The 13,360-nt window shown below is 43.8% G+C and overlaps 4 protein-coding genes across 6 annotated transcripts; 3 read left to right on the top strand and 1 right to left on the bottom strand.

Annotated features, from left to right (window-relative positions):
• The first annotated feature begins 28 nt into the window (after window positions 1-28).
• LOC127777331 (uncharacterized) lies at window positions 29-3,628 on the top strand. Of its 2 annotated transcripts, none has more exons than XM_052303910.1 (4): window positions 29-182; window positions 1,724-1,868; window positions 1,953-2,279; window positions 2,721-3,628. In XM_052303910.1, the coding sequence occupies exons 2-4, from the start codon at window positions 1,725-1,727 to the stop codon at window positions 3,360-3,362; spliced, it is 1,113 nt and encodes a 370-aa protein (XP_052159870.1). In that variant the 5' UTR covers window positions 29-182; window position 1,724; the 3' UTR covers window positions 3,363-3,628. The 2 variants fall into 2 exon arrangements, with proteins under 2 accessions (XP_052159870.1, XP_052159869.1); XM_052303909.1 differs by having other exon boundaries at window positions 2,718-3,628.
• Window positions 3,629-4,189: 561 nt separating this feature from the next.
• Window positions 4,190-5,189, top strand: LOC127775807 (uncharacterized). Its single transcript, XM_052302109.1, has one exon. It carries the CDS (start codon window positions 4,278-4,280, stop codon window positions 4,995-4,997), a length of 720 nt encoding a protein of 239 aa, XP_052158069.1. The 5' UTR covers window positions 4,190-4,277; the 3' UTR covers window positions 4,998-5,189.
• A 246-nt stretch (window positions 5,190-5,435) lies between these two features.
• LOC127775808 (protein CYCLOPS) lies at window positions 5,436-8,807 on the bottom strand. Its single transcript, XM_052302110.1, has 11 exons — window positions 8,606-8,807; window positions 8,338-8,384; window positions 7,760-7,897; window positions 7,631-7,679; window positions 7,481-7,533; window positions 6,730-7,382; window positions 6,536-6,582; window positions 6,410-6,455; window positions 6,165-6,210; window positions 5,861-5,989; window positions 5,436-5,759 (listed from the first exon to the last, which is right to left on the bottom strand). The coding sequence occupies exons 1-11, from the start codon at window positions 8,801-8,803 to the stop codon at window positions 5,639-5,641; spliced, it is 1,527 nt and encodes a 508-aa protein (XP_052158070.1). The 5' UTR covers window positions 8,804-8,807; the 3' UTR covers window positions 5,436-5,638.
• A 1,904-nt stretch (window positions 8,808-10,711) lies between these two features.
• On the top strand, window positions 10,712-13,116 carry LOC127778061 (60S ribosomal protein L13-1). Of its 2 annotated transcripts, none has more exons than XM_052304704.1 (5): window positions 10,712-10,843; window positions 11,283-11,403; window positions 12,194-12,327; window positions 12,447-12,605; window positions 12,688-13,116. In XM_052304704.1, the coding sequence occupies exons 2-5, from the start codon at window positions 11,295-11,297 to the stop codon at window positions 12,910-12,912; spliced, it is 627 nt and encodes a 208-aa protein (XP_052160664.1). In that variant the 5' UTR covers window positions 10,712-10,843; window positions 11,283-11,294; the 3' UTR covers window positions 12,913-13,116. The 2 variants fall into 2 exon arrangements, with proteins under 2 accessions (XP_052160664.1, XP_052160665.1); XM_052304705.1 differs by having other exon boundaries at window positions 10,799-10,942.
• The last annotated feature ends 244 nt before the right edge of the window (window positions 13,117-13,360 follow it).

Raw genomic sequence — 13,360 nt, 5'->3', positions numbered from 1 at the left:
GTCGCGTGCCGGCTGCGCTCCCCTCCACTCCTCCTCCCCTCCCCACCCCACGGTGCCGTGCCCTCCACACGATCCCCCCCCTCCACTCTCTCTCTCTCTCTCTCGCCCGAGTCTCCTCCTCCCGCACGGAAGCAGTAGTCCCGCAGGCGGAGCTCTCTCTCTCTCTCCGGCAAATCGGCGAGGTGAGCTCTCTCTTCTCCCATCGCTGAATGAATCCGCGCCTAAGGCTCTAGGGTTTCGTTTGCTTCGACTATCATCCACCCTGCTCGGATCGCCGCCGGTTTTGCTCTTTTGGTTAGGGGTGTGTGGGTGCAGCGAGTCTAGGCGGATCTGGCGGCGATCGGTGTGTACGGGATCTCAGCCTCCTCGTTGGGGCGGATGGTCGCCGGGCCGCCGCGGCGGCGGTTGACCCGAATTTCGTGTCGAATTTTGCGTGTTAGTGATTGATCTCGGTCTGCTTCCCCTCCCAATTACTTGGAGGTTCTTCAGAGTTGGGGTTGCTGGTCTTCAGAATTGGGTGGGGCATGAGACAATTCGCATGGCATACACCTCTTTCGATTTGTGTTGTGCGTCTGTGTTAGTTGCGCCATCAACGACCGGGAAGGCTTTGGTGAAATGCCGCGCCCCACTTTGTGGGGGAATGAGAGATGATTGCGGTATTGACGCGTGCAGACTGATCTTAGTGCTTTGTTGTCGTTGAGGTTCACGAAACATGAGCGAAGAGGTGAGGTGAAGAATAACCGAGACGTTTATGGTCCTTATCATATAATCTTGTCTAACTAGTGGTAACTACCATGATGCCATGGACCAATAACAGCTACTAGAACACATAAGACTACGTATCCATCCACAATAGGAATACACGCGTGACCAACTCTTAGTTAGCACAATTTTTTCCTAAATGCACACATCATGTTTCAGCCCTTTATGGTAACATCTTGACCTTCACTGAGCCATTTCTCTGACCAAGTGGCAACCTCGAGTCCTTGACCATACAAGAAGTCGAGTGTCTCTTGGTGCGCCGTTGGCCACCAACATAGATAGACAATGCCATTCATGTAGCAGGGGCAAGGAAGCTCTTGTAAGAATCTGATATCATTTCGTTAATGAAATGGGAGAGGAGCTCCTCTCTTTCTCAAAAAAAAAAAAAGTAGCAGGGGCAATGATGCAATGGCAGCATCTCCATTTTTTTTTCCAGGATGTACTCATCTAGCTTGACTTTGTAAGTGGTTTTATTCCTTATGATGTCTAATAGGGTTATGCACTGTTTCTCCGCCCTTTTAGAAAATCTAGTTTGCTAAAAGGTATGAATGCTGTTTTTAGTAGAACAAAAATGATTGATCTAGCATGGCACTGAGTAAGTGTGTTATGTTATATTTCTCACTTTGTAAAGCAAACACTCCTGAAAGTACTATACTCTATTGCCCTTGTAATTCATTTAGGGTAATGTAGAATCACAGAACCAGCTAAATTAATGTCCTCCATGTCTCCCCCATTAGTAAAGGTACAATGCGTTGCTTCAACTTACCAGGCTTCTCTTTTGCTCTCACATGCGCATGCATGCTGTTTGTTTGAGGGTGATGTGAGTATGCTTAATTATCATGACGGTATTATTTATTTCCTCATGCTCAAGTGTGTTGCTTCCACGATCCTCATTTCTGCTTTTTTAAACTACATTTACTACCATAAGATTATTTATGTTCATTTGGCATGGTTTCTCCAGGATGGAAATGTTCTTTGGCAGTTTTCTTAATGAATCAGCATCACAAGAGTACTTCTCTGGTCATCCAAATGTCGAGAGATGCCCATTCCTGAGAAACATCAATGGAGCTACAACATTTTCATTTTCTTCTGCTTTGCCAGTAGCTGTAAGATCTTCTTTACATGACCTCTGGTGATGGCATTATCAATATCAAAAGTGCATTTGATCCTTAATCTGTGCTATTGTGCAGGCCCGAGGAGCCAAGGGTCCAATTTTTGAGGACGGACCAGGCTTTGATTCAGCATTTAAACTTTTCCATGGACGGGATGGAATAGTTCCGCTTTCAGGAAAGTCATATGTACCTGATGAGAACAACAGCGAGAGCGTTGATGCCAAGCCTGAACCTGCTCTGCCGTTTAACCCATTGGCTGCTAGAGCTGCCACAATAAGTCTATCTGCATTTGGGCCATTCGGCTTTAACTTCTTTAATGGCAAGGGCAAAAGGCAGAACAAGAAGCCCAACAATCTAAATCAGTCAAACAAGAAGCCCAGCAATCCGAATCAGAATTCCATGAAAGTTTGTCCTCATTCCTTCCTTTTATTTTCTTTCTTTTTGCATATGGATATGGTGCTATGTTTGTGAAGTCCTATCTAGTTTCTCGCTATCATGTCCTAATAGCAATGCAAACTTTAATGTTTCTCGCTATCAAGTCCGAATAGCACTGCAAACTTTAATGTTTTGTCTATTATTCCAAGTAAGAATGTTCCGTCTAACAGTTTTACCATTTTATTATAAAGAACTGATCCAGATTTTGTTCAGTTGAAGTTAAGTGATCGTGATTTTGGTTCACAAGTAGGCATTTTGGCATTTCCCTGGGTGTTTGGCTTTATGTTATTTCTCATGTATGATGTATCCAAGTGCACAGTGTTCTTGATTGGACAGCAGTAGTTGCATAGCTAGGATTTTCATCTATCCAATCAGTTTTTCTCATGTTCTGTTTTGAACCATTTTCAGCAGAAAGGAGGTAATTCATCATCGCACGAGGCAATGAGCAACGAATGGCTGGAAAATGGGCAGTGCCCACTTGCCCGGTCTTACCGAGCAATGAGTGGCATTCTGCCCCTTGTTGCCAAGGCTTTACAACCACCAGCCGGTGTGAAGCTGAAGTGCCCACCTGCTGTGGTCGCTGTGCGTGCAGCCCTTGCACGGACTGAACTTGTGAAGTCTCTCCGTCCCCAGCCTCTGCCTGCAAAGATGGTAGCCATTGCGTTGCTCGGAATGGCAGCAAACATCCCTCTTGGGGTGTGGCGTGAGCACACCAAGAAATTCTCCCCTCAGTGGTTTGCAGCTGTCCATGCCGCTGTTCCATTCATTGGAATGCTGAGGAAATCTGTCAACATGCCCAAGACTGCCATGGCATTCACCATAGCAGCCTCCATTGTTGGCCAGACAATCGGGTCAAGGGCGGAGCGCATTCGTCTGAAGGCACTGGCTGCAAAGAGCGACGCTGATTCCACCACCGTGGCTGACATGTATCCAAACAAGACTGGAAATTGCAGTGACACCGAGGGCAAGGCATGGGATTCGCTCGCGATGAAGATGATGGCGGGACGGGCTTCTGGTGGTGCTGCTGCTCCAACACCAAGCATGTGTTTCTGATTGCTCACTGATTGGAAAATTTGTATCTACCAGTATCCCTGGAGAGTGGAGAGTTGATATTGAGTCTATTTTATCTTGTGATGTAATTGCCTTTGCTTGTCCCTCAGAAGTATTCGTTTGTTTGTGGGGTGAGACAAGTGGAATAAGAGTGCTACTATATACACGATCATTCTGTTGTTAAGTTTGCCAGTTCTGCAGTTCATGTATCTGTAATTTGATGATGCTGGATTTCTACTATTTATCAATCGTCATTATACTGTGTGTAACCTGTTGGATGAACGCTTGTTAGCTGTTCTGGTGAGTGACATGTAGCCCTCTTTGAATCTTTTTATTGAGAGGATAATCACTGTATCTACTTGATTGTACAAATAAATTAAATATTTTAAGAAATAAACTCAACAAATATCTTAAAACAAATAGTTTAAGTAATGCAGTAAAAGTCCTTTTTAAGGAAACATATTTTTTAATTGTAGAGCAAATAATTTGATAAATAAACTAAAATTTTAATAATCTAAGAGTAATAAATAAGCTGAAATTTCAATAATCCGATAAATACGCTGGAAAAACATGGCTTGGACATTGGCTGGGTCCTACCGGCAGTGAGAGAGAGCAGCCTGCCAAGTGGGGCCCAGATGTAAGAGAGGTGTGAAAGCGAGATTAACCGGGAGGAACAGCGGGCTCCCGCCATTTCCATTCGCGCGTAGCGACGCCTTTCCCGCGCAGAAGAATTCCCTTTTCCCGCGAGAATCCTTTTTACCGCCATTTTTCTTGGCGCCAAGCCCGGCTTTCCCGCGGCGCGCTCTTCTCCTTCCTATAAACTCCCCCATTTCCTCTCTCTTCTCCATCCCAATTCCCATCTGCTCCTCCAACTCCAATCCAATCGAGAGATCGATCTCTGAATCTGATCTGATCACCATGGTGGTGGCACTGGGTCCCGGCCGGTTCTACGGCAGCAGCCTCCCGCGGCCGCGCTTCTTCTCCGGCGGCGACCGCGTCGAGCCGCCGGTGGCCGTCACCGACCCGCTCATGGCGTGGGCGCACGAGGCGCACTGGTCCATGGGCGGCCTCAGCTCCAAGCGCCTCCGCCTGCAGGGCCGCATCGAGGGCTCCATCGACAAGCTCCGCCGCCGCGCCCGCCGCGACGCTAGGAAGGCGGCCAAGGCCCGCGCCGCCGGCATCAAGCCCCGCTCGCTCGCCGCCCTCGGCTCCGACGACGACTCCTCCTCCTCCGACGAGGAAGAGGAGGTCGAGGCCCAGAAGCAGCAGATCGTCGACGAGCCGTCGGAGTTGGAGGAGGAGCAGGAGGAGGAGAACGAGGAGGAGGAAGAGGAGGAAGCCCTCGCCACCATCGCCGCCGCGGCCAAGAGGAAGCGGGCGAGGAAGCTCAGCGACGAGTTCGACCGCGTCGCGACCATGCAGGAGGGGGAGGCCAAGAAGCAGAAGCCCGCAGCAACCTCTACACCGGCGAGGACTTCACCGAGGAGGAAGGCCGCCGAGGTGGCTCTCACCCCGGTGCCGGCGAGGGCGTCACCGAGGGGGAAGGCTGCTGCCGAGGCGGCTACTGCTGCACCGGCGAGGGCGTCGCCGAGGAGGAAGGCCGCGGCAAGGAGGACATCGCCGAGGATGAAGCACTGAGAGAGGTGGCTTGCTTAATGTGAAATCCTAGTTCTTGCTCTGTTACATTGATCGCTCTAGAGAATCGAGATGTGATTGATGGATATGTGATGTGTTATGTGTGTGTGCTAAGTATTTAGTGATGAAACCATTGAAATGTGATGCTAATCTCTGAATTAATCATGAATTCCTGAATCAACACATTTCCAGATCTGAATTCTGAACATCTTGCATTTCTTGTTTATGAGTGATGACATTTTTTTTTTGACTTGCTCTTATCAGCCATCAATTGTTTTGCATGATGAAGAGAAAACGCGATTGTTGTTTCAATCAAATGATATCTTATGATCTGTGTCCGTGATAGAAAATGTCACTGATTCGTCTGTTTCTTAATTAATCCTGAAATGACATGCTCCCCGATCTGATTTCTGAACATTTTGATGCTACTCCCCATCTCTCTAGATGGAAGTAGAATGCAATTCTCAATCCTTTGCTTGCTGGTAGTGGTATGTGTTTGTGTTAAGTTAAGATAAGAACAGGAAAAGAATGGTACATTTAGGCCAGCACTGTAATTCTGCAGTCCTTTTGGTTTGTGTGTTTATAACTTTGTATCTAGTATTCTTTGTTCTACAGTAGGGGTACTAATACAGGGAGATGGCCTATTATGTGTTGGCATCAGAGACGATTCGTTCTATCTCTTCTAGTAGTCGCTCTTTTTCTTCCACCAGATCCTCATTTTGCTTCTGAAGCTCTTCTATCTGCTTGGTCTGTTCTGAATCTTTCCTGCAAACACATAGGATGATTTAGTAGTGGCAATAGTTGGATCATGCTTATGCGACTAGCGTGCTGAGAAGCATGAGATGTCTGTGAAGCAATGCGCGTACCGGTTCATGAAGGAGAGGTTAAGCTTCAGTGACCGGACCTCTTTCTCTAGAGTTTCGCAGCGCTTAAGCACAACCTGTATGTCAGATGGTATTACTGGTGTTGAGCTTCTTTCCTTTGCTTCTGCCATCCTAATCAATAAAAACATAATCCAATGTCACTCATTGTTCGAGAAATGGCATTGTCGATTACGAAGAAAGTGTTATTGTAGGTCCAAATGCCTTGAGTCTTCAGATGTATAATAGTTGTATGTGTAACATACCAAACTACCCTACAAAATATAAGAACCACATTGTGCATACATACTTGCGTGAGCGCTCAACCCTGCGTTTCTTTGTAGGATCTCCTTTATCTGCAAAAACCAAATATGTAGGGCTTTCAGGTATTAAAAACATGAAAAAAGGTGCTATGTGAGATGGACTACATGATCCTTTAAACTTGTTTCATGTTTCACCAATGTATAAGCTTTTGTCTCTTCAGTAATTCTTTGCAGTAGTCATCCTATACTGAACTTTTAAATGTTTAAAAGTAGAGTTCTTTGTTGGGTTTACCTGCTTGTTCAGATGAAATGGATCCCATTCGAGTTAGGCTCCCTTTCTGCAAATGAGTAAAATGAACCGTATAACATCTGCCATGAGAAGGAAAATAAGTGATCAGAAATATCAGTTAGAACATACCTTTCTGTCATCCTTCAAATTTTCTTTTAGTATTCTCTCTCTGAATTCTGTACACCATGAACAAATACACACAATGTTATAACTAGAATAGAGTTCAAACAATTTATAACTGCAACAGTGTGCTCATTGAAGATTTTATATGGCCTCGGTTTAAATGTATCCTTAAGGTTCCATTTTTTTTCATAAATGTATACCTTTGCCTTTTGATCTACAGTCAGCCGTCCCATTGCCATTTGCAGCATTTGTTCTAGTACTCTCACAACCAGTCATTGCTTGCCCAATGGGAGGCAGGTCATCACAAACTTCAAATCCAGCTGAATGTGCTGGGATAGCAGTAGATGATCCACTCTGCGAAGGCTCTCGAGATGCTGCACCAAGCCAAACCTGGTTTGCAGGAGCAACAAAGTTCCCACTGCCTTGTTCTGTTGGCCTCTCGACTTTCGGAAGCATCACCGAGTCTTGAATTTGGGAAGTTGTCACCAAAGGGAATATATTTGTTCCTCCAAGAATGTTCTGTTCAAAATGTTGAGCGTCATAAAAACCAAAAGAAATGCCTGATGAGGTGTCTCCATTAGCATGGCTACTAAGCTTCTTGCGCTCCAGTGTATCCTTGAGCATGCTCACAACTGAGGTGATGGTATCTTGTGCTACCATATGTGGATTATCCAAAGGGGATGTTGATGAACTTGAAGGAGATACAAATGTTGGAGTCTGAATGGGTGTATTGCTCATTGGTGCACTGTTCACAGTACTTGTGTTTGTCAGATCTTGTCTCAGTTTGTTAGCTGTTTCAATTGTTTCAGTTGTTATTGGTGGCATGTTACTTTGCATCGCCGCATATCTCTTCCTGCAAATAATGGAAAATTTTGTAGATATTGAGCTAAGAACATGGAATTGAGCTATGGATAGTAGTGCGTAATTGCGCATAGAACTGGAAATTCCTGCCTGAGTTCTGAAGATCTGCTTCTAGTCATTGGTTGAGTACTATGAAACCAGGCCTACATATGAAGAAACCAGGCAATATAAGCAAATTCAGCCATTTACTAATTATAAATTCATCCATGTATTAGTAGATGGGTGATGAAAATGCCTAACCTTTGCCAAAAGTAGGTCACTAGCTTGCATTCCCTTTTCTGCTGCATTCCTGTCATGGGAGACAACCAATTCAGTACAATTTGGAAAAAATCCAGAACACAATATGATGTTGGTGAAAAGCTATAGTACTTGAGTTGTTGCTGGTTATGGTTCATTGTAAACTCTGAATGAACTGCCAAATTCTGCGGAATCAGATTGTCAGTAGGAAAATGTTCTTGAGCAATTTCATGTTGCTGATTAGGAAAGCCAGCTGCTTCTGATGACAACCTGCATATATTTGACAAATATCCTATTATTCACATAATTATTGATTTTTTTTTTGCATGCAGTGGTCATTAACCATAAATTGACCAACATACAAACTGCTAGATATCTGTACAGATTTCTGATTCCAAGACAAAATTTTCTGAGTTCAACACCATTCACTTGCTAGAAAAAGGAATTGACCCCATGCAAATTAGAGCTTTCTGAATTTACCGTAAGAGTTTCTATTTCATGATTTTTCAACCTTAATTAAGTTAGCATGACATGGCTAGTTTAATGAGGGGTACAAATCTGGATACCTTTGCCTGAGGTTAATCGACATTCAGTTATTCTAGTCTATGCAAGGCAACCAATCCAATCCTACATACAATTTTATTCATCACTGCATATTTATGGATACTAAATTGAATAGTTAGTTCTGGCACACCGTGCCACAATCTTACCTAGATGGTTGTCGAGGGCGATTATTCATGGCACTAAATCCTGGAATCTGTGCACAAGCAATCAAGAATTTCAGGTAACATTAACCATGAAAGTAATCAGTACATCAATGTTCATATCTATGTAAGCTTATGCACTATCTCTAAATATATGTATGTATACAAAAAGTTGTTCACTTCATAAAACAACAGATGAGTTGGGATTTGTTTTTTCTGAAACATGAACTTTCATGTACTGAGACAAAATCTTATGGATTTTCAGAAAACTTGCCTCTCCATTCATAAGCCAGCTATTGAACAACTCCTCGCTGTCTTCTCTGAAACCTTGGGACAGATTTCTGAACCCCATCATCTCCATGCTTGGTGCCGCCGCCGCCACTCCCATCGAGTTCTCCATCATCGCCTTTAGGAACATATCTTCACTTGTGTTCCTGAACAACTCAGATAGACCCCTGCCCTCCATTTCCATGAAAACTCTCAACTCACCTTCAGCCCCCCTGACAAAATACTTAACCAGATTATTGACTATAAAGTTCCTAAAAACTGTCTTTAGTACTTAACTAAGTAGGGTCACAAGAGGCAATCATGTGATTTCAAGAAGATATAGTGAAACAAATAAGATAATATAAAGTAGAATACCACCTAAAGCACTCACTAACCTAAGAAATGGAACTAGCAGAAGAGTTCAAGCACAGAAGACATGATACTAATTGAATATTATACTAGTTGGCTTATAATAAACAGAGTGGAGGTATCTTCCCTTCTGTGGAGGCAAAGATTCCACAATTCTTGTTTTGTCTTATGAGTTGAAAAATTGGCCTCTGAAGAATTTGACCACATTTGCAATTTTGCATGGAAATGAATAAATAAAATGCGCAAAGAAGGTCTATGTTTACCAGGCAGGTATGAACAGAATAACTGTAGAGTTACTAGTCCTTCCACTTAATTAACCTGGATTGAAAAATCCTGCACTATCATCTTTTGTAAATTATGAAAATTGCAGCAGATATGTGAGAGATCTTTCACAGCTGCAATCAGAAAAACTCTTAGAATTTGTTCCAAGATATCTAACATTTCCATAAACTCTTCCAAAGTTCCAATCTGCTTGTGTTAGCGATAAAATAAGCCCATTGATGTAAGGAGGTGACACCATCGATGACATATTTGATGTTACTTCAGGAATTCATTGATCTACATGGCATTTATATTTGAATCATACACGCAAGGCTCAAAAGTGCAGTTTTGGAATGTCCCTGCTTGAAGCTTGACATAAACTTCTCACCAGACCATTTCTTCTGCTTGTCAGGTAAAACTACTCCTGTCTTGATTAATCGAAGATATGCCGACGGCAAAAGCTTTGTTTTGGACATTTCTGCTGACACTGACAATTCTCATATTTTCATATAATTTTCTAAATAACTCATCACCAAGCTGAAAATTCCTAATTATTTTACTGATTAGGCACCGCAATTTTGAGAATACATTAGGCACCACAATTAAAAATACTGAATTTTCATCTTCTTCTCTAAGACTCTAAGCAGGACATGATCACACTGATGCTGACCTTAAACTTTCCTACTCTTTTTTCCATCTAGAGAAGAACGACTTTGGCGATTGAGGTTCTGAGTTCTGACCAAGACATCAATCAATCAAGATCTCTCTTGACCATCTAGATACATTTATATATATCCCTGATAGCTGATTAGTTGGCACATCAGCATCAGCTAACGATCACAAGACGGTTACAGTAAAGTGTTCCAGCAAGCTGTAGCTTTGCATCCTGCCCAAAACGGCTCCCATACTATAGCTGTTGTCCATTGCACCATGGATGGATTCTCTGGTGCCGGCTTCACGACGCGCATCGCCGTTGACGACCCGCCATTGTTTTCTCTCTCTTTCTTTTTCAAATGCTGTGATGTAGCCGGAGTGCCACACTGCAAGTTGTTCTTGCCATTTTCCTGTTTGAAGTTTTCCAAGCAGGCGATGCAAGAACCGAGCTGTGCCTGCCTGCACAATTGCAAACATATATTTTCTTAAAACATAAACAAAGATTACACAGGGATAGTAAAATATGATGAAACAATATTCAGCATTAACTTGATTCTTTAAAATTTGGGTTTGCTAAAAGTCGTCAGAATTCAGAGCTTATACAAATATACAGTATCTGCAGTCGCTTACTGTCTTGGCCGAGCCGCTTCCATTTCCATCGAAATTTCGCTTCAAAGATCAGAAAGCGAGTACAATCTAATACGCCTCCGCTGTCACAGGGCGTATTACTATCTATTACGCCTTTATGCGGGGAATGCGGAAGATGGGCCTTATATCCGGCCCACGTAGAGGATACCTTTGCTTCGATATGGGCTGGCCCATGAGAAGGCCCAACTAGAGCGGCCTCGGCTTCTCTTCTAAAACCCCACCTCGCCTCGCGTCCTCCTCTCCAACCCTAGCGCGCCGCCACCTCGCGTCGCCATCCTCCTCCTCCTCCGCCGCCGCCTCCTCGCCGCCCAAGGTAGGGTGCCTTCCCGTCCATCTCCTCCCCTCTCGCGCAGCATTTCTGGATCAGTCGAGGCTTCCAGTTCGATCTACACCTTCGTCCATTCGGATCTCGGTTCGTTGTACTGCGCGCGCGCTCCGTTTCTTGTTTGTTTCTGGATGTAGTGAGATGTTGTGGAGCTAGGACGAGAGATCTCACTGTTCTGTTCTTATGGCAAAGCGTAGTTTTGAGGCGTTCTTGGGGACGAAAGCAGCAGGCGAAACGAAGCTCGTGATTTGTAATTTGTAGCAGTAATTTTTGGTTGATTCTCATGCGTTTTAGTGGGATCTAGGACAGTGTGTTAGCCTTTTCTTTCAGTAATCTGGTGTGGATTTTTGCTGCAACTGTTAGTCCCTGTGCTGTTAGGAAGGAATCGCATGATGCTTATGGTTTGTATTTGTTTGATTTGGGGTAGGTAAGGTAAGCCATGGTGAAGCACAACAACGTCATCCCGAATGGGCACTTCAAGAAGCACTGGCAGAACTATGTCAAGACATGGTTCAACCAGCCCGCCCGCAAGCAGAGGCGCCGCATCGGTAAATTGATTAATCTCTTGCTATCTATCTAATGCCTATGTCAATGAATGAGCATGTTAGCCTCCTACTAGCTCGTGCGATTGTGCTGTTGAAACATGTGTGAACTGCAATTGTGCTTCTAAATGCCCGTAGTGCTTCTTCCTGGTTGTTCGTATGATATTGACTGCCGATACACGTTTCTTGCTCTGTAGTGTTTTATTTGCTGGTAGCTGCTTAGACCCTGTTTACTTGTGTACATATTTTGCTTTTATGTCTATTTGATCAGCAGCCATCTGCGGTAACATAGAAGTTAAATTAATATGCTGTTTTTTTAATTTTATAGTTTCTTCTGGTAATGTGTTGTGTGATTTGTTGGTGCTATCATAATTTTAGTTTGCTGCGTAGCTATATATGTTACTCTTCTGCAGACTATTAAAATTCAGTGGTCTGGATCTTGATAAATCCTCATCTAACAATTTGTGCATGTGTTTGCGACAAATTGTCTACTTTATGCTTTGGTACCAGTCACTTATCGACTTAAACTTTACATGCTTCTGGATTCTATTTGGTTTTGCATGTACAATAAGCTACAAGATGCTTTGTGTATTTCTTTTAGTTCTGTCCTTCTATTATTTAAGACCAGCCACAAGATGCTGTGAGTTATGCATTGTTGCTGTCTAAATTGGAAAAAAAAAAGGAATGCTCAAGTGCTCTTTGTAGTCCTGCATGAGGCATTAAATTTAATGTTTGAAGATGTTGCTATTTCTTTTTTACCCAGCATCTAATTTTCTTTTGGTGTTGGCTTTTGCAGCTAGGCAAAAGAAAGCTGTGAAGATCTTCCCCCGCCCTACTTCTGGACCACTTCGCCCCATTGTTCAGTGCCAAACACTTAAGTACAACATGAAGTCTAGGGCTGGAAGGGGCTTCACCCTTGAAGAGCTGAAGGTAAATCAGATTGCTTGTTTGAATAGCAACATTGTAGCTTTGATGCCATAATGCCGTTGAAACTTACATGTGTTATCTTTGGATCATGATTCTGATCTCAATAAACCTATTGCACACAGGCAGCTGGGATCCCCAAGAAGTTTGCCCCAACCATTGGCATCTCAGTGGATCACCGCCGTAAGAACCGCTCACTTGAAGGTCTGCAGGCCAATGTCCAGAGGCTGAAGACCTACAAGGCCAAGCTTGTCATCTTCCCAAGACGTGCCCGCAAGGTCAAGGTGAGGGAACTTTACCCGCCTTAGCCTTACACTTAAACCCACTGTTCTGAATATCCCTTACATTAACCAACTCCTTTCGCAGGCTGGTGACTCGACTCCTGAGGAGCTTGCCACAGCCACCCAGGTCCAGGGTGACTACATGCCTATCACCCGTGGCGAGAAGCGCTCGGTTGAGGTCGTGAAGGTCACGGATGACATGAAGGCATTCAAGGCCTACGCCAAGCTGCGCGTGGAGAGGATGAACCAGCGCCACATCGGTGCCCGGCAGAAGAGGGCGGCCGAGGCTGAGAAGGAAGAGAAGAAGTGAAAGGATTGCAACCTGCAACGTTAAGAATAGATGCCCTAAGTTTTATTACCATTATTGTTATCAGCTTCTCCTGATGCGAGACTGGCATTCTGATCTTGCTGCTGTCTGTCTACTCTTCAGTTTGAGCTTGTTTGGGTTTTTGTCTGAAGTGAACCAAACTAAGTGCATACTACTTGTCTTAAGATGAATTCAGTCATTTCGCTACGTCTCATTTACCTGCCAGCCATATGGATGATAGTAGATGCTTGTGTTTTCATTCGCCATTTGGCTGTCAAATTCTGTTCTTTTTACTATACCACTGAATTTGAAACTGAGTCGTCGTGGTCGTGTTGCGACGAAACAGATCGATCTAAAAACGTGTCAAATCGCAAGTAATCACAAACTGGATCAAATCCGAAGAATTTTATATTCTGCAAAAAAATACAAAATGGTTGATAATAGATTTTTT

The sequence above is a fragment of the Oryza glaberrima genome, chromosome 6 (assembly GCF_000147395.1).
Source record: "Oryza glaberrima chromosome 6, OglaRS2, whole genome shotgun sequence".
Classification (NCBI taxonomy): Eukaryota; Viridiplantae; Streptophyta; class Magnoliopsida; order Poales; family Poaceae; genus Oryza; species Oryza glaberrima.
Note: the sequence above shows the minus strand (reverse complement) of the source record. Positions and strands in the feature narration are given on the sequence as shown.

What these genes read in the sequence shown, in the direction of transcription:
- LOC127777331 (XM_052303909.1), top strand. Translation starts at nt 1,725, where the DNA reads ATGGAAATGTTCTTTGGCAGTTTTCTTAATGAATCAGCATCACAAGAG. An exon ending in CTTCTGCTTTGCCAGTAGCT is followed by an intron (nt 1,869 to 1,952) that starts GTAAGATCTTCT and finishes GCTATTGTGCAG; the next exon opens with GCCCGAGGAGCCAAGGGTCC. An exon ending in CGAATCAGAATTCCATGAAA is followed by an intron (nt 2,280 to 2,717) that starts GTTTGTCCTCAT and finishes AACCATTTTCAG; the next exon opens with CAGAAAGGAGGTAATTCATC.
- LOC127775807 (XM_052302109.1), top strand. Translation starts at nt 4,278, where the DNA reads ATGGTGGTGGCACTGGGTCCCGGCCGGTTCTACGGCAGCAGCCTCCCG.
- LOC127775808 (XM_052302110.1), bottom strand. Translation starts at nt 8,803, where the DNA reads ATGGAAATGGAGGGCAGGGGTCTATCTGAGTTGTTCAGGAACACAAGT. An exon ending in CATAACCAGCAACAACTCAA is followed by an intron (nt 7,680 to 7,759) that starts GTACTATAGCTT and finishes CTCCCATGACAG; the next exon opens with GAATGCAGCAGAAAAGGGAA. An exon ending in GTGACCTACTTTTGGCAAAG is followed by an intron (nt 7,534 to 7,630) that starts GTTAGGCATTTT and finishes CTTCATATGTAG; the next exon opens with GCCTGGTTTCATAGTACTCA.
- LOC127778061 (XM_052304704.1), top strand. Translation starts at nt 11,295, where the DNA reads ATGGTGAAGCACAACAACGTCATCCCGAATGGGCACTTCAAGAAGCAC. An exon ending in CAAGCAGAGGCGCCGCATCG is followed by an intron (nt 11,404 to 12,193) that starts GTAAATTGATTA and finishes TGGCTTTTGCAG; the next exon opens with CTAGGCAAAAGAAAGCTGTG. An exon ending in TCACCCTTGAAGAGCTGAAG is followed by an intron (nt 12,328 to 12,446) that starts GTAAATCAGATT and finishes TATTGCACACAG; the next exon opens with GCAGCTGGGATCCCCAAGAA.